Genomic DNA, 26,953 nt, shown 5'->3' with positions numbered 1-26,953 from the left:
TTGAAGGTGATTCCAAGATGCTAGTATAAAAGAATACTGATTTTCAAGTGACATATCCTTTGAGAATTCTATCTTTTCAACACAAATGTTTTTACACAAATATAGTTGATAATTAAAATGCATAGTAAATTATGCAGCAAAATAAATTATATAATTGGGGTGGTGAACAATAAATTGCAATTAGTCATATGAACTTAATAGTTTTGAATTTAATTACAAAGAAAACAAGATATTCTTAATATTTTGCAAAACTTCAAAATAAAGCATTTTATCAGGAAAATAAACCTGTTAGATTTCATCTTACCGTATATCTTTAATGATTTTTTTAGTAAAGGACAATAAAGACAACCATATATTTCATAGACTAAAATACAACATGTACACAATAGAATCAAAATACTTAGAGATGCACACATTCAACATAATATTTTTGCAAAGTACTGATAAATAATATACTCCTCTTGGCAAATTCTATAAAAATAAAGGTCAAAGTATGCTTCCTTCTATCTTTTTTCTTAAAACCAACTTGATATTCTCAAATTCGGTTAGCTAAAATGTGTTAGCAATAATTCCTGGCGAACTCTGTCAGCTTCAGAGTCAAGAGATTCCATGTGTTCATATTCTTCCTCTGGATGTTCCACTTGTTCCGAATAAGAGGAAGACCATATATCCATCCCATGCTCCAGAGAGATATTATGAAGGACGCAGCAAGCAAGGATGATATTACCTGCTTTTTCTGGAGAATACTGTAATGTCCCTTTTGATCCATCCAAACAACGGAACCGAGCCTGGAGAGTCCTGAATGTTCGTTCAATAATATTATGAGTTGCTGAATGTGCCATATTATATCTGTACTCTGCAGGTGTTTCAGGAATATGCAGAGGAGTCATTAGCCAGGTGCGAAGAAAGAAAGAACTATCACCTATAAAATCAAGAAAGAAATGAGATTCCTAGTAAATAGCAAACGATTCTAATTTTATTTTCAGCAACCGACATTTGAATCTGAAATCCTAGCAAAGGGAACAAAATATACATCTTAAGCTCCATATATTTATATTTATAAAAGTAGGCATGTTATGATGCAACTGTGTTTGGGTTACTTTACATGTCAATAAATCAATCAGAACTTTATTGAAAATAGATTTAAAGAACTAGCAATCAGCATGAACTTACCAAGTAGCCAGCCATCTTTCTGCATACCAGCTTCAAATTGATTTCTTAGAGCTGACTGCTGAAGCACTGTGCAGTCCTGCAGGCTTCCTGGCCAGTGTGTTTCCGCACTTAGCAGCCTTCCCCTGGCATTACACACCATCAGACAATTTAAAGAATGAAGGCCCTTTCGATTCACATACGATAAATCCTCAGCATTGGGTGCTTTTATTGCTACATGATTGCAATCAACCAATCCTAGTACCCCTGGCATACCTGCCAGCCCATAAAAATCGTCTTTCATATGTTGTATTGACACTTCATCCTCTGGGAGATGAATAAACTGAGAGGCTCTTTCCACCAAGGCATCGGTAACATTGGCAACACAACGACTCATAGATGCTTGGCTAATGCCAATGGCATCTCCCATGCGAGTCTGAAATGAGCCAGAAGTATAAAATCCTAATGCAGCAAGAATCTGTGTCTCTGGACTGATGGCCCTGGATCGTTGAGTAGGACGAGAAAGATTGGCACCTAGAAGATCCACCAAATGATAAATGAACTGACGTGGAAATCCGTACATAGATACAAGAAATTCATCAGTAACATCCTCCAGCTTGAAGCGATCCAGTGTCCTATGTCCACGTCCATATAGTAAGAGATCACAATCAATAACTGCTATGGGAATAGCCATAGTAAGTTGATCTTCCTTTCTGCGTTGACCTTCATTAGAAAAGAATGCCGGTGAAAAGAAAGCAAAAAGAAAATACAACATATTGATAAAAATCATGCACATTTCCTTTGCTGTTCTCTTCATCCTACTTCAGTTCAACATAAATCACATTGACTTAAGTAGAACAATATTTTACTAGGACTGGAAATTCATTTATATATAGGAACTCTCCTTTTATTGATATTATTGCTGTAAAACCAAAGTACTGTATAACTTTCTGTGAATGCAAGCAAAAGATAAGTACGTAATAAAATGTCCTGCAGTATTATGTGCCACACTCCTACCAAATAAATTTTATTGGAAAAAATTGAAATGAGGCCTCCATGAGATTTTGCTATTAACCTTCAGTTAATGATAAATTATGGCAATTTTTCTGGCAAAATACTAATGATTTGTTTTTAAAAAGCTAAAATTTTACAGGTCAGGGAATATGTTAGCATGAAAGAATATACAATTAATATCGACCCAATGTCACATATAAAACTTGAAGTGTATATATTCCACAGGAAATTGGTAGCATATTCTCCAAATCAGTCAAACAAGTTTAGGAAAATGCTTCCTAAGCATTAATCTGTTTGCTCCATTTTTGTGCCATTTATATATAATTTGTGATGATCATTTACTCAATTTTCCCTGTTAAATAAATTATCCTAACTTATTAATTTCCAGATCTATACAATTTAACATTTGATGCCAATTATATGTGTTTTCATCTAAGAAGTCATCATCTCTAGAAGCAAAAATACATGCACATTCATATCCCCAACTAAACATGTCTTTAACTTTAGAAGTATTACTTCTGGTGCTTAGCCCAATTTTTGAACTTTATCTCCAATTTGTGGCTTCCAGGTAGAATGACATATGTCAAACAAAACAAAAGAAGTCAAGCCTTATGGTTGGAGATTAATCTTTAGCCAGTATTTGAATATACTTAACCATGCCCTTGTTTGAACCGTCAGCAGCCTGCCCCCAGCCATAACGTGGCATTAGAATCTTGCTTTCCCTAGCCTCTAGAGTTCCTACTGAAGTATAATTAATATAAAGTATTAATTTATAAAGTATTAAACATTTATTTATTTATTTATTTATTTAAAAACAGATTTCAGATTTCATTTGAAAACATTTATTATTGAATATATCCTTAAATAAGGGGCACAATGGCTCACAGGTTAAAAACACTGAGCTTGTCAGCTGGAAAGCTCACAGGCCAGGTTCAGGTTCAAGATCCAAGCACTGCGCAATAGGGCAGACATGTCAAACACAAGGCCCGCAAAGTGGTTTCATGTGGCCCGCGAAGCCATCCTGGAAACAGTGAGAGAACGGCCCCCACTGCCTTGGCCCTGGCCCAGGCCGGCCGGCCGGGAGCCAATGTACAATTTTGTGGTGGCCATCTAGGCTGAAATGCATTCAGTCTCCCTCTGACTTTGCCCTGGTACCCATCATGAACAACTTGGCTAAGGAGAGAAAGCACAGCAGCAGCAGCAGCCTTGAGGAGGAGGTAAGTGCAGCTGGGCGCCCCCTTGGGGAAGTGGGGCTGGACTTGGTGCCACGGGTGCTCGAGGGCTAGGCTGGGCATTTAACCTCTGCTGCCCAGGATTCCAGGCAGCCTGCACCACCATCCAGTCCCCTTCACATGATCTGAGAGGAACAGAGAGGCTCCTCCAGTGGACCATGCCTTGGCACTTGCCCTGGTCCCACCCCCTTCTGCCAGAAACCCTCAGATCTGTCCCACTCCTGCCCAGGCCCCCACAGGCACCATTGATGCGAACAGTGTAGAGCTGGCCATGCCCAGCCAGTAGGCCACACCCACTCCCTCCATGGCCACCCAGTAGGTCGCACCCACCCTGGCCACACCCACCCGGCCCCCCAAGGGCAACTGCAATGCTGATGCGGCCCTCAATGAATTCATTATTGTGTTAGACACCAGCACATCTAGAGGGGATTATTTGTGCAGCCAAACATATTTCTCAAGTTGCAAACTGTTTGGAGAACAAAGGGACCTTCAATAATGATGCTGGCAACATCTGTTTTATTTTGGTAGAAAACATGTTTGTATGTACTGAGCTTGAACTATGGTGCTGGAGAAGACTCCTGCGAGTCCCTTGGACTGCAAGGCGTTCAAACCGGTCAGTCCTAGAAGAGATCAACCCTGACTGCTCTTTAGAAGGCCACATCCTGAAGTTGAAACTCAAATACTTTGGCCACCTAATGAGAAGGAAGGACTCACTGGAGAAGGGCCTAATGCTGGGAAAGATTGAGGGCAATAGAAGAAGGGGACGACAGAGAATGAGATGGCTGGATGGAGTCACTGAAGCAGTAGGTGAGAACTTAAATGGACTCCAGAAGATGGTAGAGGACAGGAAGACCTGGAGGAAGTTGTCCATGGGGTCGCGATGGATCAGACACGACTTCGCAATTAACAACAACAACAACAATGTACTGAGCGAGAAACCACACAACCACATTTTGAAATAGCATGTCTTTCAGGTTACTTGGTGTGGTCCTAGACCAGGGGTCCCCAAATCTTCAGTACATTGACCCCTTCATGAAATTTCAGACTGTTCATTGACCCCCAATATTATATGAAAATAAATAATAATAAATAATGCCATCAACCCTTGAAGGTCAATATTGATCATTTTGAGGAACTTTGTCTTAGATTAAGATACCAAAAACTATTTTAATTAAAGAGAATGGGAAGCAATGGAAATGGATGGTGCTAAAGATGCATGAGAGAGAGAATGGGCATTAGCTGTACATGATAAAGTGGGGCCTGAGGACAAAAGAAGTAGCTGGAGAAGGGCAGAGAAACATGAAATTAGCCTATTTCAAAACAAGTTACAGCTGACTATGGGTACATTATATTCTATATCAATGTATTTATGATACAAACTAAGACTTACTTTGAAATGAGCGGCCCAAACAGCAATCAGCTAAGTTGCACAAGAGAACGCTTTAAAGCATGAAGCATTTCATCGATCGCCCTAGCCAGATGCTCTTGCCAGGGTCAAGGAACTAAGCCAGAGAAGGGTTTGCTTGGAAGTCATTTGGGGGGGACCAAAAGCCGATGTTAGGAACTTAGGCTGTGAAGGATGTGCTAGATATGTGATTAAGAAATAATAAACGTATGTCGTGGGGGAGAAGAAACAGCCTGCACACGTTCACCTCTTTTTCCCATCCTAGGATTAGTCCAAAGGAGCCAAAAACGCTGAATTCCGGTTTTTCTCCCCAGCGCCGGGAAAAGCGAGGCGCAGCTTTCCGCTCTCGCACGACGCACAAGCTGCCGTTTCCCAAACGCAGATTCTTCACGTATGATTTTTTTAATATATATATATATATATATATTGCAGCGGGCCTTTTTATTCGTGAACTTATGAGCGTTGCGGCCCAATTCTCTTGGAGGGAGGCAGAAATCAGACTGCGGGAGAAGAGGAAAAATATTTCGACTCCGTGTGAAAAGTGCTGCCCCGATTGCCTCGTTTGCCCTAAGCCGATGAAAACAAACATCAGCAATGGCGGCGGGGGTGACGGAGGTTGCGGGATCCCGGGAGAGGCCGCGGTCGTGAGGCATCGTCGCGGCCCCCGCAGTTTCCAGCGAAGAAACCAGGTTAGGGGACCGAGGAGCCGACTGCTTTCTTTGGCAACAAGCGTCCCTCAGACAGCTCTTCCAGGAAAGAGCGCCTCTGGGACCGGAGTCTATTCGTAGTCGAGCTGGGGACATTTCTCCTCTGTCTGAGCCTGGAAAGAGAAGCTGTTGGGCCAAATTCTGATTTTTAGCTCGGGGTTATAAGGCTCCACCGCGCTCTTCACCCCCCTTCCCTCAAGAGCCAAGCTGAGTACTTAGACTCCTTCTCCCCTTGCGCCTTTCCTGGCTGTATCCTCGCGGAAATTAGGCAGCGCAGCCGGTCGCTTGCCTAGTGGAGACGGAGGTTCCTTAGTGCTTTTCCTTAGTTGGACAGAGAAGGTTCCCTTGTTAAATATACTGATTTCTCTGCTACCTGAAACTGAGAAGATCCTCAACAAGAAGAAAGGAGGCGTCTTCCATCCTGTATCAAGTCGAGAGGTCGAGAGGAAGAGACGCCAAACGAATATGGCCAAGCAAAGAGGCTAGGATAAGCCTCTGGGTTAATCCCGGGATGAAACCACGAATTGTCAGCCTCTCTAGTGCAGGTAATGATTATACCTCTTGCATCTGAAATGTACATAGATCTTCATAGATTATGTTTACAAATATACTGCTCTTCATGAATTACAGTAAAACAAGGGGCAGGTGATGATGTGTGGAATATTGAATTGCAGAAACAAAGAGAATTATGCATATGATGTCTACACACTCTAGTCCAGCTTTTGGATTTGGGAAGGGTTGGTGGATGATCATCTCAATGGATGAGTCAAAGCAGAAAATGGGCAGGGCAGTTTAATTCTCCTAACAGACTGTCAACCATGATATGTATCTTCCTGGGTTATATTCCTAGTTGGTGTTTGGGATAGATTTGCACATTTCATTAATTCAATCATTTAAGCTAATGTGCTTGTTGAGTGAATGTAGCCACTGTCACTTTTAAATAAATCATGGATTAACATGTGTAAATTCAACTAATTTTGATAAAGAAAAACATGGCTTACTGTGATATATGAGTTCAATCACAGAGCTATTATAATGAAAAAAGTGACTTACAATCATTTTTCACACAACCATTGTGGCACCCCCTGGTCACATGATCAAAATTCAGCCATTTGGCAACTGACTCATATTTATGAGGTTGCAGGGTCCTGGGGTCATGTGATAACGTTTTGTGACCTTCTGTCAAGCAAAGTCAGTGGGGAAGCCAGATTCAGTTAACAATCATGTTACTAACTTAACAACTGCAGTGATTCACTTAATAACTTTGGCAAGAAAGATTGTAAAATGAAGCAAAATTCACTTAATTGCTTCACATAGCAACAGAAATTTTGGGCTCAATTGTTGTCATTTGTCAAGGACCTATTGTATTGTCTTCTTGTTTCTCAAGCCATATTTAGAGCCTTAAATAGAAGAGAGCTGTTTGAGAGATGACTTCAACTTATATGTACATGCTTCGTACTTAAATTTGGGCTTCTGGGATCTTTCCATCCACCATATTAGTAAAGTAATTAGTCTAGTAAATAATAATCTATCTTTTAATTCTTTCTCCTTTCATTTACCACCTCATTTTATGCTATGACTGATTTTAAAACATTCCTTCCTTTTCTTGACAGAAACTTGTATGCTGCAGTCACTACCGGTAGCATGTAGCATCTTTATTTCCAATAATAGATCTGGGCCTCATAAAGGCATTGCAGACATTCTTAGGAATGATAAAGAATTTTTTGAGGTATTTTAATATCATAGGAAAAATAAAAGCTGCAGTTGCAGGAACTACTGTATCATGAAAAGCTTTGTGAGATGAGTAACCTCAACAGCTTTCCTTTTTATGATGGTGTGCTGGGTGGCTGTCCAAAACCATTCTAGCAACCTTTATTGAAGGGCAGAGCCTATTATACCCTGCCCTCCTCAGTGGAGATCATTTTATAGGAGAATGCATTTCAACAATTTCATATTTGCTGACTAGGTCAAAAGCGTTGCCTATCCTTGCTTTATGTAAAATTCAAAACCAGTTAGCTAATCTCTGATGCCACTAATTTTCAATCTTTTGAACAAAAAGATTGAGAGATTGTAATGTGAAATGTGAACAAGATTCTGTTTGGAAATTTGGCCCTGCCTTGATCTTAATTATGATAATAGATTTTACTTGATCTGTGAACACTAAATAAGCATACAATGCTAAGACTGTATTATCATTCATTATAGTTATTTAACTTGAACAACTTGTTTTTCATGTTTTCAAATTTGAGGGAAAGGAGCTTTTTTATCCTTGCAACATAAAAACTATTTTCTACCTAGCATGCTCTAACCTAGGTATTTAGTGCTATCAAGTCTGGCTCAACATTAGTGGCTATATAGACAAATGCTCACCATCTTGACTTGTCTCTGAGCACAGTCCATAGTTATGGATATTTGTGGACTGCAAGTAATAAATTATGATATACAAAATGCTAGTACTGTACTTGAATAAGATATTAGGAGGCAAATATATGAGAGGGTCACATGCAGCATGCCATCTTCTTCACAGAATCTCTGTTAGATTGTTAGACTTCTCCAAATGTGGTTTAATAACCTCCTTGGTAACATTATCAGTGCAGAAATTTTAGAGAAATTAGGTTTATTGGTTGGTAGAGATTATACTGTATATCTTGCCTTTCCTGCTGTGTTCATGCTTTTGATGGGATGGCCCTGTGAGCAGATGGTGTTTTGTAAGTTATTGATGCCTTGTGCTGTGTAAATTATTTGGTTGTTAAGGTGGTGTCTCATGTCTTTGTTGGTTGTTTCTTATGTGGTCTGTGATACTATGATGGAGTGATGGAATGGTTCAAGTGGAGACCTTTTGATATAATAAAGTTAAAATATCTGCAGCTTGTTTCAGTGCTTCCAATAGGACCTCGGAGTCCTAGTAGACAATCACTTAAATATGAGCCAGCAGTGTGCGGCAGCTGCCAAAAAGGCCAACACAGTACTAGGCTGCATTAACAGAGGGATAGAATCAAGATCACGCGAAGTATTAATACCACTCTTCAATGCCTTGGTAAGGCCACACTTGGAATACTGCATCCAGTTTTGGTCACCACGATGTAAAAAAGATGTTGAGACTCTAGAAAGAGTACAGAGAAGAGCAACAAAGATGATTAGGGGACTGGAGGCTAAAACATATAAGGAACGGTTGCTAGAATTGGGTATGTCTAGTTTAACGAAGAGAAGGACAAGGGGGGACATGATAGCAGTATTCCAATATCTCAGGGGCTGCCATAAAGAAGAGGGAATTAAGCTATTTTCCAAAGCACCTGAAGGCAGGACAAGAAGCAACGGGTGGAAACTAATCAAGGAGAGAAGCAACCTAGAACTAAGGAGAAACTTCCTGACAGTGAGAACAATTAATCAGTGGAACAGCTTGCCTCCAGAAGCAGTAAATGCTCCAACACTGGAAGTTTTTAAGAAGAGACTGGACAGCCATTTGTCCGAAATGGTGTAGGGTTTCCTGCCCGAGCAGGGGGTTGGACTAGATGACCTCCAAGGTCCCTTCCAACTTTACTATTATTATTATTATTATTTTCTTATATTTTTAATCTGGCTTGTTCTAAGGTTTCTAGTTTCCTTTCTGAAGTTATTCTTGAGCTATCTTTGCAGAGGGAGATTAATGAAGTTACATTGTGCCTTTTGGGAGTTAGCTGATGTTTGAGAATGCATTCTGCTGATTTCTGTTGTTTGTTTTATATAATGTAATTCAGAATCCTTGCATTTTATTATATAGTTGATTCCCTATTGTTTTCCTTTGATATTAGATCTTTGGCTACGCTCATTATTCTTGGTAGGGATGTGTTGGCATATTTGCCATATTTATTCCAAAGAGCTAGGGTAGTGTGTTAGTAGATTCTAAAGTACTTTATTCTTTTTGTAGAATATGCATTGAAAGATATGTGGAGAGTATATTTCTGCTTTCTGTAATCTTGGTTTGCTATGTATATCTGTGTCCACAGCACTTCCAAGGACTCTCCAATAATATGTTTGATCTATCCACCCATTTTATCTGTTTGTCTTCTGGTTCTCTCACCTTTTAACAAGCATAGTTGTTGTTTTTTCTAGTGTACTATCTGATCACATCATCTGTCCAAAATATATGGGTTTAAGCTCCTTTATAATCCCTCAATACCAATCTTCCTCTTCATTAAAACAGTATTCTATTGTATTGATCACACACATGACATCAGCTGCTGCTGAGTTCAGTTTCAGATCTACTCTGAATAAACTTACATCACATGTCAGCAGTTACTCATTGTCTCACACTACATTACCTAGAAGTCAACACACGAATGATTAATCTTATTCACTACATATCTCTATCAAGTTTATGGGGTTAAATAAAAAGTTACTTGATTTTGCTCTTCTAGTTTTGTTACAACTGAGGTGATTCTGAAAGTGCAGTTAGTTACAATAGTTCAGAATGTAATCTTCACTGAATCTTCTTAATTTCTGTTTATCTAATTGAACAAATTGATTTCACCAGTAGTGGCTGACTTAAAATCTACTTGTTGATGTTTAAGACTAGTTTGGCTAAATAATAGTAAGAAGACTTATAAAACTGGAAATGTGACATCATTTTTTTTTTTGTCCTATTTCAGACTTTCATATGCAATGGATACTGACCTCAGCTCCCAGGACAGGAAGGACTTGGACAAGTTCATAAAATTTTTTGCTTTGAAGGTAATTATTTGCGTATTATGTTTAGAATACAACATAACAAAAGCTAAAGTTTTGTCCAACAATTCAGTGGCAGTAATACAAAAACGTATAATTGAATTCTGTAACATTTTTTAAAATTAAGAAATTAGAAGAAATTAAGAATTTCAGAAACATCTTTTCAGTTTTATGATTTTAGACCTTAAAAACAGAATACTGAATTTCAGTGCTAAAGTTAAAACAACCCTAAAGAGGCCGGCCGTTTTCCTCAGCTATAAAGTAATAAAAATGTGAATTCTTCATTAGAGGCTCTTGTACTCGCTCAGAGTCTGAAGAACTTCTTCAAAATTTCTGTCATTTTTAATTCTGTCATTTTTATTCTTGCTTTATTCTGTTTTAATTAGCCACCCAAAGTCATGCATATGAGATGGGCAGCCTATAAATTTATTAAATAAACAAAAAGCTTTTTTGAAGTGCACAGCCCTAATTCAGAGAAACTATAGATAAAACGATTAAGAGATATAGGGAAAGTTGTATGATTTCCTAAAGTGTTCTGCTCAGTATCTGAGCGATTAATAATGCATGCATATATTTCTGACTTCTGATATTTAACAGTTGAATAATTTGGCTTTTGTACCTCCTTTAATTTCTTTTCAATATGATATTCTCTACTTGACTTTTTGACTATTTGTCTTTTCTCAGTGTAGTAAGCATGCTTTGTCTTTCAGACCGTACAGGTGATTGTGCAGGCCCGACTTGGAGAAAAAATCTGCACTCGCTCATCCTCCTCCCCAACAGGCTCTGACTGGGTAAAAAGTATTTTTGAGATCAATCCCTCTGTTGTGTCATTCCTTTTGCCACATTAAATGCCCTTGATTTCTACTTTCCTTCTCTTGTAAAAGTAGTTGTATAAATATAGAACGTATCTGAGCAATTCACCCCCCCCCCTTTGCAAGTTCTTATTAGATCTTCTGATTGATATAAGATCTCTAGAGAGGGGTAGTGAAAGCAAATGGGATTTGTGTATATCTGTGTGTTTGTATATTTTCTCTTTACAATAGTATGAGGAAATCAACGTTTATTAATCTGCAGTGTATGACAGCAAAGGATATTTTGCTTTGTAGTTATGAGATTAATCTATTGTAAACTGTGTTTTATTATACATATTTCTGCAGTATGGTAGACAATAGGTTTCTAAAGTAGGTTCCTGAAAATTAAAATCTACATTCTTAATTTTACAGTTCAACTTGGCAATCAAAGACATACCAGAAGTTACTCATGAAGCAAAAAAAGCTTTGGCAGGACAGCTGCCTGCTGTTGGGCGCTCAATGTGTGTGGAAATTTCTCTTAAAACCTCTGAGGTATAAGTTGAACCAACCATTTTTTTTCTTATTAAATTTCATCTCAGATTTTATTACATGGTTTCAAATCATGTGAAGATTAACCAGAGAGGGCTGAAGTGAACCACTGCTGGCAGCATTATAATTTTCATTTTTATATAAAAAGCAGAAACTGCTCTGTTTAAATCACTGAAATATTGTTACACATAGGATCTTCTTTCCAGGAATTCTATTTGGAATTGCCTTAAATGATGAGATAGTAGATAGAACTATTTTATCTACTACTAAAATACTGGTTCTAATAATCTTTAACTGGGTGAAATGGGACAACAATTTTTGAACCAAGGTACTTCAAATGGACTAACTTACAGAGTGCATCCAAAATCCAGGATCCAATTCCCATTTAATTGAAATTTGGCAAGTTTTATCACGCATTTTATCAATCCATTATTTTATGTCCTGCATTCTGCAGTGACAAAACTTGAGCTTCTTTTGTGTGACATTCTTTCAGGTATATGATGGTATCACTTTTCATAATTTGGAAACTGTACTAATGTTAAGTCAGCCTAAAGTTTCATTTTTCTTGTTTTCAGCAACACCCATTGACTCATCTGTACTAGGTACCTTTTTTACAAGTAAAAGGTTTGTCATTATAAAGGCTTGGTTAAAATGCTTTTTTGTTTTCCATGGCAGGGAGATTCCATGGAGCTGGAAATCTGGTGTTTAGAAATGAATGAAAAGTAAGTAACTGTTTAAAGTATTTTCATTCTTATCTTTACTGGGGAAAAAATCTATTGGAAAGATTCAACCAATAACAGAGAGGACATTACCTGTCCCTAGGATGCTTGGAACCTAAAAGGGATAGTGTAAAAGAAAAGAGAAGTGAGAAGAGAAACAATGCAAATAACAAACACATTTACCAGTTTTAAAGCTATAATGGAAACAACAGGCTTGAATGTAAACAGTTAATATTAGTGAATCTCTAGAACCAATGGGCAGAGGAGACTTCTTGTTAAAAATAAATAACAAAACACTGGTTCCCATTTTTTTCTTTACATTTTAAAATGTGCATAGAAGTAGTAAAAAAAATGAATTACATCCAGTATGTCCATCATAATTAATTTATCAGTTAAATTTGCTACAAATGTTATTTTATTATACAAAATAAAAGTATGCGAGGTATTTCCCAATTTTAGGTAAAAATAAGCTGTTCCAACTCACATGAAATGTTTCCGTGCAGTTTCAGTCTTAGTGGACGTGTTCTGAATTCAAAAGGGCTTTCTGAATTTGAAAATGGTTCTTTTTGAGGGCAGAACTCTTCCAATAAGGTCAGCTCCAGTCTTGAAATGTTTCATATGTAAAATATTTTTCACTTCTATTACAGCTGCTTAGATGTTTCCTATTTACACATTTTCAAACATTGGTAAATTGATAACAGTATCATGCATAATTACCCTCAAACTAAGGTCTTCAGCATTGTACCAAGCATGCTTATTGTTCTGCTGACATTCCCCTTTATGGCTTGCTTGACTTTTTACATTTTGGAAAAAAAAATCCCCTTTCAATTAAAAAGTGGCAAGCTGACATATTGTATGTCAAGGTGCCAGTCTATAGGAACATCTTTATTTTCAAGAACGTCTAAAGAGCAAAAATGAGCTCAGTAAGCTTTCATAGAAGCTAAAAATAATAATGCAGAATAGAGCCTGCTAGCCCTGCAAATTGATGAAGGTGGAAATGCAAGTAATCGGGGCCGGAGATGGTGGCATAAAGCATTGGGATCTCAGTCTTCCAGGGTAGGCATTTTGCTAGCACTCCAACAGTGTATTGCAAATTATCCAATTAAAAATATTTGTTCATTTCACAGTTCCCTTTTCATTAAATACAGTTATGTATTGCAAAAAGTTATGGGATTTAGATAAATCTGTTATCATCAGTGAGCTTCATTCCATTCCATAATAATATCTTTATAGGTATAGTAATTAGTTAATATTGCATTCCTGTTCAAGGAATGAATATAGAATGGAGCTTCATTTTAATTGGGATGAAGGGAATATTCGTTCTGACAAATGTACAAGTTGTCCTTGCTTAGTGGCTCCCTCATTTAGTGGCTATTCACAGTTATGGTTGTGATGATAAAATATCTCTCGCAATAAAGTCATAAGAGTTGTGATTTCACTTAGTGACCACTTTGCTTAATTACCAAGTTGCCAAGTCCAGTTGTCATTACATGAGAACTCCCCATATGCAGAAATTCATCTTATTTGCATGATGCTGTAATTAACCAAATAATGCAAATTACTTCATTTGCATCAATGACATTTGTGTGATGCTATCATCAAATGCAAATGATATAAATTGCTGTGAAAATTTGGCCCCATTGCAAATGAAGTCCATTGAGTTGGGATTTGGTAAATCATAGTTTCACTGCATTAGAAAACAAACTTTTTTGTTTTCTGGTGCATCCAAATTAAAAATAGCCCATTTCCACATTCCCCAAACATATCCTATTCTAATTTATAAACAATGTGGAAGAAACTGTTTTATGTATTCTGTATCAAACAAAGATATATTGTAATATGCATCCATTTCTTTTTTTTTTTTTTTTTTATTAAAATTTTTCAAAAGTTTTACAAATAAAAATCCACCCCCCCCTCCCCAACCACCCCACCCCCCCCCCGACTTCCCAGAACTGAATATAGGATTATTTAACAAATATTTTAAAAATAACATTTGCAATTTATAAAATAATTAATAATAATAATAAAAATCACAGTAATAATATATATAATAATAATATACATAACATAAACTTTAAAATGAATAATATATACTAAAAAAGAAAAAAAATAAAAAATAAAAAGAGAGAGAGAGAGAAAGAAGAAAGAAGAAAGTAGACGAAAAATAAAGCATATATATATATAAAAAAAAAAAAAATATATGAATAATAATACATTAAAAATGTATATATATAAAAAAGAAAAAGAAGAAAGAAAGAAAGAAAAAACAATCATTACAAATTATAAAAAGGCTAAATAATATTTTTCCATATCCAAATTATGTTGTATAAAATTTATCCATTTTTCCCATACCGCAAAAAATTTTTCTTGAGATTGCTCCTTTAAGAAAGCCGAAATCTTTGCCATTTCTGCCAAATACGAAACTTTATGAAACCATTCTTGTTAAGTAGGCAAAGATTCCTTCTTCCAATATTGTCCTATTAACAACCTAGCGGCTGTAATCAAATTTAACATCAATATAACCTCCTTAGCATCACAGTCAATAACAATACCTAATAAAAATAATTGCGGAGTAAATTTTACCCTTCTTTTAAAAATTTTTTGAATATTCCACCATATCTTAATCCAAAAAGCTTTTATATGCTTACACGTCCACCAAATATGGTAATAGGTAGCATCCAAATATCCACATCTCCAGCATTTCGGCTGTAGATTAGGGTACATAATGGACATTTTCTTTGGGTCAAGGTGCCATCTCTAAAACATCTTATAAAAATTCTCTCTTAAATTTTGCGCTTGTGTGAATTTAACATTTCTTATCCAAATAAGTTCCCAAGTATCCATTGAAATCGTTTCACAAATATTCTGTGCCCATTTAATCATACAATCTTTAACTAGTTCAAGTTCTGAATCTAATTCCACTAAAACCCCATAAACTCTCTTAATATGGGTTGGCCTGTGATCTCTTACTTGTTTTAAAAAAATTCCATCTTCTCTAAGCCAGCCCATTTTACAATCCATCTTCCATCTATCCACTATTTGTCTATATTGGAACCATGAATAAGTTAAGTTTTCATGTGTTAATTCTTCCAAAGATTTTAACTGCCAGTCTTGGCCATCCCATCTTAATAACTGTACGTAAGAGACCTTGTCCATATTTACCCCTTTCCTTATACCTTCTATGGCATGCCGAGGTATAGCCCATAATGGTATTTTGAAGTCACTTTTATAATACTTTCTCCACACTCTTAGCAAAGAGTTTCTTATAATATGAGACTTAAAAACCCAATCCACTTTTTTATTAAATATTAAATAGGCATGCCATCCAAAAAGTAGGTCCCAGCCTTCCAAATGAAGTATTTCTGTATTTGTTAAATTCACCCAGTCGCTAATCAATGTCAATACTACAGCATAATAATACAATTTCATATTTGGTACCTTGAGTCCACCTCTCTCACGAAAATCTTGCATTATTTTAAGTTTCACCCTTGGTTTTTTCCCTGCCCAAACAAATTTATTAATACCTTTTTGCCATTCATCTAAATTACGTTCGTTCTTTAAGATAGGTAACATTTGGAACAAAAAAATAAACTTTGGCAGGACATTCATTTTAATAACTGCAATTCTGCCCATAAGGGATAACTGTAAATTATTCCAAATATGCATCCATTTCTTTATAACTTTACGGTATTCATGGATGAATGCATTAATTATTACTTAATTAATTGTTCCTCTCTGATATTTGAGAAGCAAATATTTTCATTTGAAATAGAATTAATTGGTGTATTACACAAAATCCATAGATATATTAATTTGCTTTGAATTCTGTAAAAGTATAATCTATAGTTTTATTTTTTTACAATGATAGTTCAGTACAGATAGTCCTTGACTTACAACCATTTGTTAATGACTGTTCAAAGTTACAACAGCACTGAAAAATGAGACTTAGAACTAGTTTTCACATTTACAACTCTTGCTGCATTGTCACAGTCACGTCATCAAAATTCAGGCACTCGGCAACTGGCATGTATTTATGACAGTTGCGCTATCCTGGAGTCACATGATCACCATTTTTAACCTTCTCAGCTGGCTTCTGACAAGCAAACTCAGTGGGGGGAAGCCAGATTCGCTTCTTGTGCCATATCCGTTATCGGACGTTGGTGATCATGTTGGCGATCCTGTTTTTATTAACAGCTGCACGAAAAAGTGCTGCTGAGTTTTGTTCAAACCAGTCCCTTAGATTTTGAAGCCATGATGTTCTTCTTCTGCCTGGACCTCGTCTGCCTTCAATCTTTCCCTGGAGGGTTAAATGGAGTATGCTTTTTTTTTCTGGGTGTCGCATCACATATCCGAAATATTCTAATTTTCATTTTTTAATTGTTTTGATGATTTCCTTGTCCCAGGCGGCTTATCACCTCCTCATTTCTGATCTTGTCAACCCAGCTTATACGTAACAGCTGCCTGTAAATCCACATTTCAAATGCTTCTAGTCTCTTCTGTCAGAGACCAACTCTCTACTCCATAGAGCAGGATAGAAAAAATATAGCATCTGACAAGCCTGATTTTCAGTCTTCGGCTTATGTCATGACTGCAGAAGACCTTTTTCATTTTGAAGATTGCTGTTCAAGCTTTTTCTATCCTTGTCTTTACTTCAACAGTCATGTCCCAGCTTTCATGTATATTGGAACCGAGGTGTGTGATCTTTTCAACTTTTTCTAGTGGTATTCCTTCTGAATTTATTGGTGGTAAATTGACAGGTTGTTTGCTGACGACCATGATCTTCGCTTAATGATCACATGATTCATTTGACAGCTGCAGTGATCCACTTAACAAGTGTGGCCAAAAGGTCGTAGAATGGGGTAAAAATCACTTAACAACTGCCTGACTTAGCAATGGAAATGTTGGGCTAAATTATGGTCATAAGTCAAGGACTATCTGTATTTCAAATTTGCTTCATTTCAGAACTTATCGATTCTTGGAATGTTGGACTAATTATTTTTATTTATGCTTGTAGATGTGATAAAGAAACCAAAGTTTCCTACACTGTGTATAACAGGCTGTCTCTACTGCTGAAATCTTTGCTTGCTATAACAAGGGTGACACCAGCCTACAGACTCTCAAGGAAACAAGGTCATGAATATGTCATATTGTACAGGTAATACTGACTTTGATCATCCTTAGAACCAGAAAATAGAACTTCTAATACATTCTGTATTGTCTGCATCAGGTTTTATATTTCATGCTCTTGCGTTTCCATTATTTTTATCCACCCTCAGATTTTTTAACATAATTGCATAGGTCTCTCTTTTTTTAATTTTTTAATTTGCTGTTAATCTTACCTTAATAAAGAAGTAGATTCTCATGTATAATTGATGGTTTACTGCATTCTTCTAATATGTGTACAATTTAGGAATATCTGGATTTATAGCTATATTTTTCTTTGTGTTTCTTCAGTATTTCATAACTTAGACAAAATGTAGTTAACAAATTTTATTTCATTTCAAAATTTCTCAAAATAGGAAACAGACCGTTTTTTAACTTAGCAGTTTTGCTTCTTAATCTTATTATTCAAATTATAATTCTATGCATAACCCATAAAATAAAAAATGAACAAAATAAGTTGCATATATTTTTTCCTTCTTTTTTTATCTTTAGTGCAATGTTATAAAATCTCATTACATAATATTAACAAGCCAGCATGATAGCAGTGGATTCAAGAATTCTATAAATATTTGGAAATTATTTTAACAAATCTAAACTATTTCATAATTCCATGTATTTCTCAACAATTATAGGTTCATTTGTCCTATAATAATCTTTCCTCTTTTTTGGTTTTTAAATCATTATGGTCTCTAGGACTCAAAAATGTCTTGATGGCAAATAATCACTCAATCAATGATTAATTTACAAAGATATCAGAGATTTAGTTTATTCTTTTAGTGAATGAAAAATTAAAGCAACTTAATTCCTTTACTAATTGGGATCCATGCTATTTTAAGCATATTTCATAATATGATAGGAATAATAATTGAGCATTTTGTAAATGTCATAAATTCTATTGTTGTTAAGAGGAATAGAATAGAGTAGAGTAGAATAGAATAGAATAGAATAGAATAGAATAGAATAGAATAGAATAGAATAGAATAGAATAGAATAGAATAGAATAGAATAGAATAGAATAGAATAGAAGGTCTTATAGTCCAATCCTCTGCTTAGGCAGGAAATCCTATACCATTTCAGACAAATGGTTGTCCAATCTCGTCTTAAAATCTTCCAGTGTTAGAGCATTCAGTATTGGAGGCAGGTTGTTCCACTGATTAATTGTTCTAACTGTCAGGAAATTTCTCCTTAGTTCTAGGTTGCTTTTCTCTTTGGTTAGTTTCCATTTGTTGCTTCTTGTCCTGCCTCCAGGTGCTTTGGAAAATAGCTTGACTCCCTCTTCTATGTGGCAGCCCCTGAGATATTGGAACACTGCTATCATGTCCCCCCTCGTCCTTCTTTTCATTAAACTAGTTATTATATGGTTGCGTATGTGCGTCGGAGGCCAGCCGGTCAGACCGGGAGCTGCTTGTGCGTCCTTGGCAGCGCCTCCCCCTTTCAATCGCCTTCCTTTCCCCTTCAATCTTCCTTCCTTCCTTTCCCCTCCAATCTTCCTTCCTTTCTTCCTTCCATCTCCATCTCCATCCCTTCCCTTTCAATCTCTTTCTCCTTCCTTCCTTCCTTTCCCCTTCAATCTCCTTCCTTCTCCATCTCCTTCCTTTCCCCTTCAGTCTTCTTCCTTTCCCTTTCAATCTCCTTCCTTTCCCCTTCAATCTTCCTTCCTTCCTTTCCCCTTCAATCTCCTTCCTTTCCCCTCCAATCTTCCTTCCTTTCTTCCTTCCATCTCCATCCCTTCCCCTTCAATCTCTTTCTCCTTCCTTCCTTCCTTTCCCCTTCAATCTCCTTCCTTCTCCATCTCCTTCCTTTCCCCTTCAATCTTCCTTCCTTCTCCATCTCCTTCCTTTCCCCTTCAATCTTCCTTCCTTCCTTCCATCTCCATCTCCATCCCTTCCCCTTCAATCTCTCTCTCCTTCCTTCCTTCCTTCCTTCCTTCCTTCCTTCCTTCCTTCCTTCCTTCCCCCTTCAATCTCCTTCCTTTCCCCTCCAATCTTCCTTCCTTCCATCTCCATCCCTTCCCCTTCAATCTCTTTCTCCTTCCTTCCTTTCCCCTTCAATCTTCCTTCCTTCCTTCCTTCCTTCCTTCCTTCCTTCCTTCCTTCCTTCCTTCCTTCCTTCCTTCCTTACCCTTCCCTCCCTCCCAACATTTTTGAGCAAGGAAGAATAAGCTTCTCCAGCGAGCATTGCTATATTGTTTTTGTGATTAATCACTATGCTTTAATTATGTTCAATTCGTAACAATGAAAATACACCCTGCATATCAGATATTTACATTACGATTCATAACAGTAGCAAAATTACAGTTACGAAGTAGCAACAAAAATAATTTTATGGTTGGGGGTCACCACAACATTAGGAACTGTATTAAAGGGTCGCGGCATTAGGAAGGTTGAGAACCACTGGTTTAGATTCTAAACCATGAAAATCTTCTCAAAAGTCAGGGGTCGTCTTATATGCCGGAAAATATGGTAATATTAATGATAACCAAGAATGGAATAATTTTGAAATCAACTATATACCCTATTTTCAACTATAAGCTCATAGATCTATTGAACTCCAAAAGTATATTGCTGTGTTGTGTTTTCTTAAAAGGAGAGAGAATTTAAAAGAAATTATGTTAATCCAAGCTGAATATCACTGATTTCATTTAATCCAATCTTAATGTCAGTAATTTCATCACTTGAACATGTAACTGGCTAAATATGTAGGTTAAACTTCCTGTTTAAAGCAACTGAAATGTATTAACATGGGGAAGCTTTTTGAAATCTAACGGGCAAATAAAAGTGTAATAGTCTGATATTATTGTGCAACTGTGTATTTTCCAGTTAATCTGCTATACTTATTGCCAGTTGCCTGGTCTAACTAGTAAAATATTCTTATATGATTTATATTTCCACACTACATGTGCATTTAATGAATGGCCTCAATAAAACTATAGTTTCAGACAGAATACAAATGATCTGGCTGGCTCCTAGTTTTTCTTATTATCCTCAAAATCAATTGGTTGCTACTACTTTGAATTTTTGTTGGTTATTGTTGTGTCCTAGGGTCTATCAATTAAAACTGACAATATATCAGTGGGGTTTTAGACCAAAACCTTGTTACAGGAATTTATTTGATCCTATATTTCTTTTGATTCTTTTTTTGTTGTTGTCTAGATTCTGTGCCAATAATAATATCATATGTTCTAATTTTGCCATGATTCTTATTTCCTTTAATGCTGACATTAGTAGATATTATGGTTATTTTATGTTCCTTGTTCACAGAAGATCAAAAAGTGACCAGATCAAGGGTTGTAGAGTCATTGTACATTAAGAATAAAAAATAAAATTTAATCTCTGCCTTGCATCCTGAATCAACATATATGATGTATATAATTTTTTTGCCTACCTATCTGTTGTAGGGTATACTTTGGAGAAGTGCAACTGAATGGCTTGGGAGAAGGTATGATTGAGTATCAAAAAATTTAGATCTAGGCTTTTTTTACTATCAGTATTGACAGACTGTAGAAAATAAAAATGAGCAATTATAGACAGAGTCACATGTTTAGAAAAGAAACATGCATAGATGGATGGATGTTTGTTTATAAGAGATTGGTGAAGAATTGAAACTGATAGTTTGCATCAATCTCTTTTGAGTGTATCATAAGCATAATAGTAAAATTACTTTTATGGGATATAGTCACAAAGTAGAGTATCATCTCTGAAAAAGTAAATTGGTAAGGTTAAAATAAAAGCAGCTTCTCAAGGTCTATAGCTAAGTACAAGGTAGTGGTAATTTCCAAATAACAGGCTTGTTCTTGAGTTTTCTGTTCCACTATCTGAAATGGGTTTCAGATAGTGTCTAGAGATATGCTTGTCACTGTACTAGTTTCCCACAAACCATATTGCACTAACATTAAAAATGAGGCAGAACAGTAGAGACTGATGAACACAAAGGGTGATCTGCATGGACATCACCTTGGGGACTTCACTTTTATTGGTGTGCTCAGCTAAGAATAGAGCAGTAGCAAATCATTTTATTTTTGTGGTTGACAAGTATTAACATAAAGAGTAGTTGAGACAATGATCATTTCTCTTCTGCCTGTGTAGGATTTCAGACAGTCCGAGTTGGGACAGTTGGTACTCCACTAGGCACAATCACTTTGTCATGTGCCTACAGAATCAACCTAGCATTCATGTCTACCAGGTGAGGACTTCTTAGTCAAACTAAATAATCTCTTCTAGGATATTCTTCTTTAAGCCTGACAATCTGAGTTACTTGGATTTGGCAGATTGATATTGGTAGTGTTAAGTTTTGAGCAAGTTCCTTATTTATGTGTGGAGTTGCAGGGTTGAATTGTGGTGATGCTCTGCTCCCCATAAATTTACCCAAAAGAGCAGTACGGCTGTCAGAACAAGTTGTAAAATAAAAAGAACAGTCCTATGAATAATACAATTTGCTTATTACTTATTGCCTTGCAGGCAGTTTGAGAGGACCCCACCTATCATGGGGATTATCATTGATCACTTTGTGGACCGTCCCTACCCCAGCTCCTCACCCATGCATCCCTGCAATTACAGGTGAGGAAAGAGGAATCATGAATAGTGGAGGCAATTATCCCAGGTATAGAGCCTTTACAGCTTACATTGCCGGGTAGAGAAAATTATGTGAGTCTTGCTCACCACTTTAATTGAAGTGTAGTATGCAGAAAAAGCCTGAATTTCTCACACTATTAGAATTGAATGGATAGAATGAGAAAATTTTTAAGACACATCCATTCCAGATATCACATTAGTCAATGAAAAATCTTGGGATTGTAATTATTTTTCCAGAATAAAGTGCAGAATGAAAATAATTTCTTTTTTGACAAACAACTTGGCACTTGTTTTACAAATTGCTGTTTGCATGATTTTATGATAGTATAAGTAAAGCATGCATAATTCAAACATATTTTAATAGATGACCTATTTTAAAAAAAAAAAACCTTTCCTGAGTTAATATTTTCTTCATTGGCCAGAACCGCAGTGTTTAGAAATGCGTTTTGTGAAGCTCTGACACTACATTAGTTGTACATCTCTACAACTAATAGCATTGAAATGAATTTATCAGTAAAACCTTCCTTTTAAAAAACAAAAGACAAAACTAAGAAAATATTTCATTCTTTTCCAGGGAAAAATTATGAACACATAAAATCCAAAATTATTAGATCCACCCTACCAGTTCCACTCTTTAAAGGAAAGAGTGAGCTCTGTCATAATTCTCCTTTCAACTCCACCCAAATCTTCTAGTTCATGTCTGTGGTGTGTTTATCCGTAGAACCTTTGCTTAGCTATCATTAAACATTTCCATTTTTAAAAATGTATCTTTTGATTGTTACAGAACAGGTGAAGAAAATGCAGTGGCATATCCATCAGTAGAAGATTCTCAAGAAGTATGCACAACCTCTTTCTCTACTTCTCCCCCATCCCAGGTAAGTTGTTTTTCCAAATCAATTTAGGCGTTTCCTAGTGTGACTAGCTGATAGCAAAAAAATTGCTAAATATATACAAAATGAAGAGCATGACAACTAAACACTGACAGACGTTGATCAGAATACACTTCCTTAATGCATATATACCAAGAGGTTGTATTTTTAATTAATAAGAATAGAGTATAGATGTATGAAAAAAATAGGTTCAGTTCAAGCTTGATGACCATCTATTGATGATAACATATATACAGTCTAATCTTTTTATCCATCTGTAATTTTCAGATTTTTAAAAATTCTATACATAATTTGGCAGATACTCCTGCAAAACATTTGGATTAAAAATCAAGACATAAGGCTTAGTTTTAAAACTGGCATGGAAATAAGTTTCAGTTCTTCTTTAATGGCAGTGTTGCTGGTTGTTGTTGGGAGAAAGTTAGGTTGCATGTAATTGATTATATAGTCATTTTAGGGGGGGAAATATTCTGCTGAGTATGAGTTATAGCTGATTTTTTTATCCCCATTTCCCCAGCTTATTATACAATGTCAAATCATACCTGATTTAGAGCATTCTGTAAATTCTGTCTTGTAGACAATTTCTTGAATAATTAATTGACCATCAACATTTAACAAGAGTTACTTCTTAAGATGTTCTGAATCTGGTGTTGCCATTGTCTTAATTATGTTTAATATGAAAAGACATCTCTTCTGGCTATAATTATAAAAGTTATAAAATTTGTGATCAAAAACTTCGCTCTGTCGTCTTATATGTCCACTTTAAATGGAAAACCAGAAACCCCACCCATTATCTGTTTATATTGGATGCAAATATATAAGGGTTTGTATCGTGATTTCAATGGCACAATTCATTCTTTCCCCATTCCATCCCTTCTGCATATGCCTGTCTCCTGTCTTCATTGGAACTGCATTCTTTTAAGCTAGTGCAGATAGAGGTGGTTGTGCTCATTGGAATATTTGATAGTTTTGACTGAATTGATCTTTCCTCCTCTCTGCTGTTACCAATAATCCTTAGAAGGCCCATGTATTTGCAGCAAAATCTTTTTCCTGATCTAAACTGAATTCTCGAATGCAACATAGCATTAAAAAGAGATTAATTTGGAAAATACAACAATGAAATGCTAAATCTCTTGCAAATCATGGTGCCTTGCAATTTTTTATATGAAGATTTCCAATATCTGTCTGGACATAACATTCAGTTCATCAAACTCTTTTCCATTTTTCTTTCTGAAGTTCTTTTCTTTCTCTTCCTTGTGTGTTTTCTTTTGTGTGTTCCTGTCTTTGTATAGTGTGTATTTACTGTCACTAAAGCACATTTTCATACCCCTCCTCCTGTGGTGATGGATACCTTGAAGGGCCCTATGATGGGGCTGGCCTTTTCACATCAAGTGAGTTTTAAAAAAAATCTTGTAACTGTAGGTTGGGGGTTCCAGCTTTTGTCACAGTCATGCCTATTATATTTTTTCCTCCTCCAAAAAGAGGAAAAGAGACACTAAGAATTGATTGAGAGTTATGGTATATGAGGTTTTATTTGAAATTTTGCTGCTGAGCCTGGGAAAAAGCATAGCAAGAGGATGAGGGAAAGGTAGGCCATTGCTAAGAGGATCCATTTATAATTCCAATCATAATACAGATAAGATATTTTCTGTTTTATATAGATAGTCCTTGGCTTATGACCGTAATTAGGATGGGAATCTTGGTTGTTGAATGAAATGGTTGTTAAGCGAAATGTCATGTGACCATAATTCTAACTCAATGACCGTAAATGTAGCACTCTGCAGGCCTTGGACCTGCTTCTCACCCTGCTGGATCCCAGCCCCTCCTCCCTCTTCCCTACCCCATCCCTAACCATTCACTTACCTTATACAGATCTCCAAAGCTCTGGAGATCATGTTGGAAAAGGTAAGCAGGCCACTTCATCCCTTGGCATTCCTAAGCCATGTGGCTCAGCCCATAAATTGTGGCTGCTCCCAAAATAACGTCCACTTCTGGGCTTCCCCAGGCCTCCCCCACCCTTTGAGGTACTCCATTCTCTACTTAACGACTGCAATAGGGAAGGGGACCATTAAATGAGATAGTCATGTAGCAAATTCCATTAGGGTCATAAATGAAAGACTGCCATACCTGTAATGAAAGTATAAGGAAACAGTATGGTTGTGCAGATGATTATGCTAATCATACTCCTTGACAAAATAAATGCTGCGGGGGGGAGGGGGAGAATCATCATTTTCAATGCTGTCTTGCACTGGTCAAATTAAAAAATAGTGGGATTTTAAAAAATCTCATAATACTAATGAGTGCCTCTCCCATTAGCAATATGGTGAGATGTAATTTACAGGAACCATACTGGATTGGGTGTCACCTTGGTCAACAAGGACTGTGCTAGATGTTGAAGTTCATGGACATCTGGTGAAAAATGGGGTAAAGGACTCAAGATGTTGGCTAAGGAATCAGAGCCAGCAGTTGCAGGACTATTGGAAGAAAAATTATTTACCCATCGCAAATATACCCAGATTGAAATAGTGATCTATTATTACAAATAAAATTCAATGAGAAGAGGATATCTGAAAAGAATGTACAGTACTAGTTCTGGAAAAAAAAATCCAGAATCAGAAATAACCAAACAGAGGCTGCCGATGAATGTTGATTTATAATGTGAAATAAAATATTCACAGAAGCAGAATTGGAATAACTATAAGGTCCACCACGGGCAAAAAAATTGAAGCCTTCCAGAAGTAGCTCAGACTGTAGAGGCAAACCAGGGGAAGTTGGAGCTAGAAGAAGCCAGGATAGCTATTAAATCATTTTTGTTCCCAAACACCAGATACCTCCTTCACAGAATTAAAAAAAGCCCTCTAGTTAAAAAACAAGAAGAATTGAAACAAAAAAATAATTGAACATCTAGAACAGCACAAAAACAATGGAATAAGGCTGCCTGTGAACAATTAAAACTTGTTCCAAAGAAAGAGCTAACACAAATATTAAAAGATGTCAATACAGCAATATCAACTATAAATGCCAGCTCACTGCAAGAAACAAACCAACTAATGTACAGCACAGTTGTATTTGTAACTGAATACCTTGGGGGGGGGGGGAATCAACAAGAAGAAAAGCCAAACAGTGCACTACCAAAATGGAAGATTAGGCTGCAAAATAAGATCAATATGCTAAAATCAGATGCAAGCAAACTGGAATGGTTAAAAGAAGCTGAAGAACAAAATGACCAAAGAATATCTAATTAAGAAATATTACTTAGAAACAAGGAAGATTAAAAAAACAATGGAAATAATTCAGCGTCAAATAACAATAGCCAAGAAAATCAGCAGATATGAAGCTTGAATTGAATATTATAGGTAGAATCTCACATTTCAGCTGAATTGGAAACATTTCTACCAAGTCATCCATGGAGAAACTGTACTGTACTGTACAGTCCACACCTGACAAAGAAGAAATAATGCAGTTCTAAGCTCAACTATGGGGATTTCTCAAAAAATATAACAAGAATGCAGCTTGGATAGAGGTGAATAAGAATTAAAAAAGAAGCTGAACTGAGAGTGCTTGGAATTCAAGAAATCTCATCACTCTGGGCTTGAATGAGTAGTTAAAAAAACATCTTGCCAAAAAAAAAAAAAAAAGCAATGGCAGAACACCTTTCTATTAGTCACTACAGCAATCTCCTCCTACAATACAAATCTGATTCGTTAATATAGAGATGGTACCTATGGAGTTATAGATTATAGGATTTACCATCCAACAGCATCCAAAAGAGTTCAGGTTTCCTGTCATTTGCTTTACTAGTGCTAATTGGGATAATGATACACTTACACATAGAGATGCACACATAAACATACACACAAGCATATTTTCCTTAGCTGGGAAATCATATGTACAATGCTCACAACAGGTGTGTAATGCAACATACTATGCAAATTAGTGCATATATGTATATGAGAGTTTTAATTCCAAACTTTATTTTTCATAGAATCTGGAATATACATATTCTGGAAAGTCAAGAGTAAGAGATTTAATACAAACTAAGTATCAGTTCTGTCCTCTGCC

General features: G+C 36.4%; 2 protein-coding genes across 8 annotated transcripts in view; one reads left to right on the top strand and one right to left on the bottom strand.

Moving 5' to 3' along the window:
* Positions 1-189: 189 nt before the first annotated feature.
* HARBI1 (harbinger transposase derived 1) lies at positions 190-5,243 on the bottom strand. The gene is made up of 3 exons (XM_039358391.1): positions 4,786-5,243; positions 1,174-1,872; positions 190-922 (listed from the first exon to the last, which is right to left on the bottom strand). The coding sequence occupies exons 2-3, from the start codon at positions 1,841-1,843 to the stop codon at positions 546-548; spliced, it is 1,047 nt and encodes a 348-aa protein (XP_039214325.1). The 5' UTR covers positions 1,844-1,872; positions 4,786-5,243; the 3' UTR covers positions 190-545.
* Positions 5,244-5,383: 140 nt separating this feature from the next.
* The window catches only part of ATG13 (autophagy related 13), a 34,033-nt gene continuing 12,463 nt past the window's right edge, over positions 5,384-26,953 (top strand). The window contains exons 1-11 of one of the 7 annotated variants that reach the window (XM_039358315.1): positions 5,384-6,052; positions 10,136-10,217; positions 10,922-11,002; positions 11,435-11,554; positions 12,227-12,273; positions 17,285-17,425; positions 20,831-20,871; positions 21,519-21,615; positions 21,891-21,989; positions 22,789-22,879; positions 24,184-24,282. In XM_039358315.1, coding sequence (XP_039214249.1) covers positions 10,149-10,217; positions 10,922-11,002; positions 11,435-11,554; positions 12,227-12,273; positions 17,285-17,425; positions 20,831-20,871; positions 21,519-21,615; positions 21,891-21,989; positions 22,789-22,879; positions 24,184-24,282 — 885 coding nt within the window. In that variant the 5' untranslated portion in view covers positions 5,384-6,052; positions 10,136-10,148. The remainder of the gene's footprint in view (positions 6,053-10,135; positions 10,218-10,921; positions 11,003-11,434; positions 11,555-12,226; positions 12,274-17,284; positions 17,426-20,830; positions 20,872-21,518; positions 21,616-21,890; positions 21,990-22,788; positions 22,880-24,183; positions 24,283-26,953) is intronic. The other 6 variants (XM_039358306.1, XM_039358332.1, XM_039358322.1 and 3 more) reach the window with 6 other exon arrangements.

This window comes from Crotalus tigris, unplaced genomic scaffold (assembly GCF_016545835.1).
Source record: "Crotalus tigris isolate CLP2741 ecotype Arizona unplaced genomic scaffold, ASM1654583v1 scf7180000017576.4783729, whole genome shotgun sequence".
In the NCBI taxonomy this organism is placed as follows: domain Eukaryota; kingdom Metazoa; phylum Chordata; class Lepidosauria; order Squamata; family Viperidae; genus Crotalus; species Crotalus tigris.
The sequence above is the reverse complement of the archived record's forward strand: the minus strand, read 5'-3'. Positions and strand labels throughout refer to the sequence as shown.

Coding starts and splice junctions, on each gene's coding strand:
- HARBI1 (XM_039358391.1), bottom strand. CDS start 1,843: ATGGCTATTCCCATAGCAGTTATTGATTGTGATCTCTTACTATATGGA. Junction 923..1,173: donor GAAAGATGGCTGGCTACTTG/GTAAGTTCATGC, acceptor TTGATTTTATAG/GTGATAGTTCTTTCTTTCTT.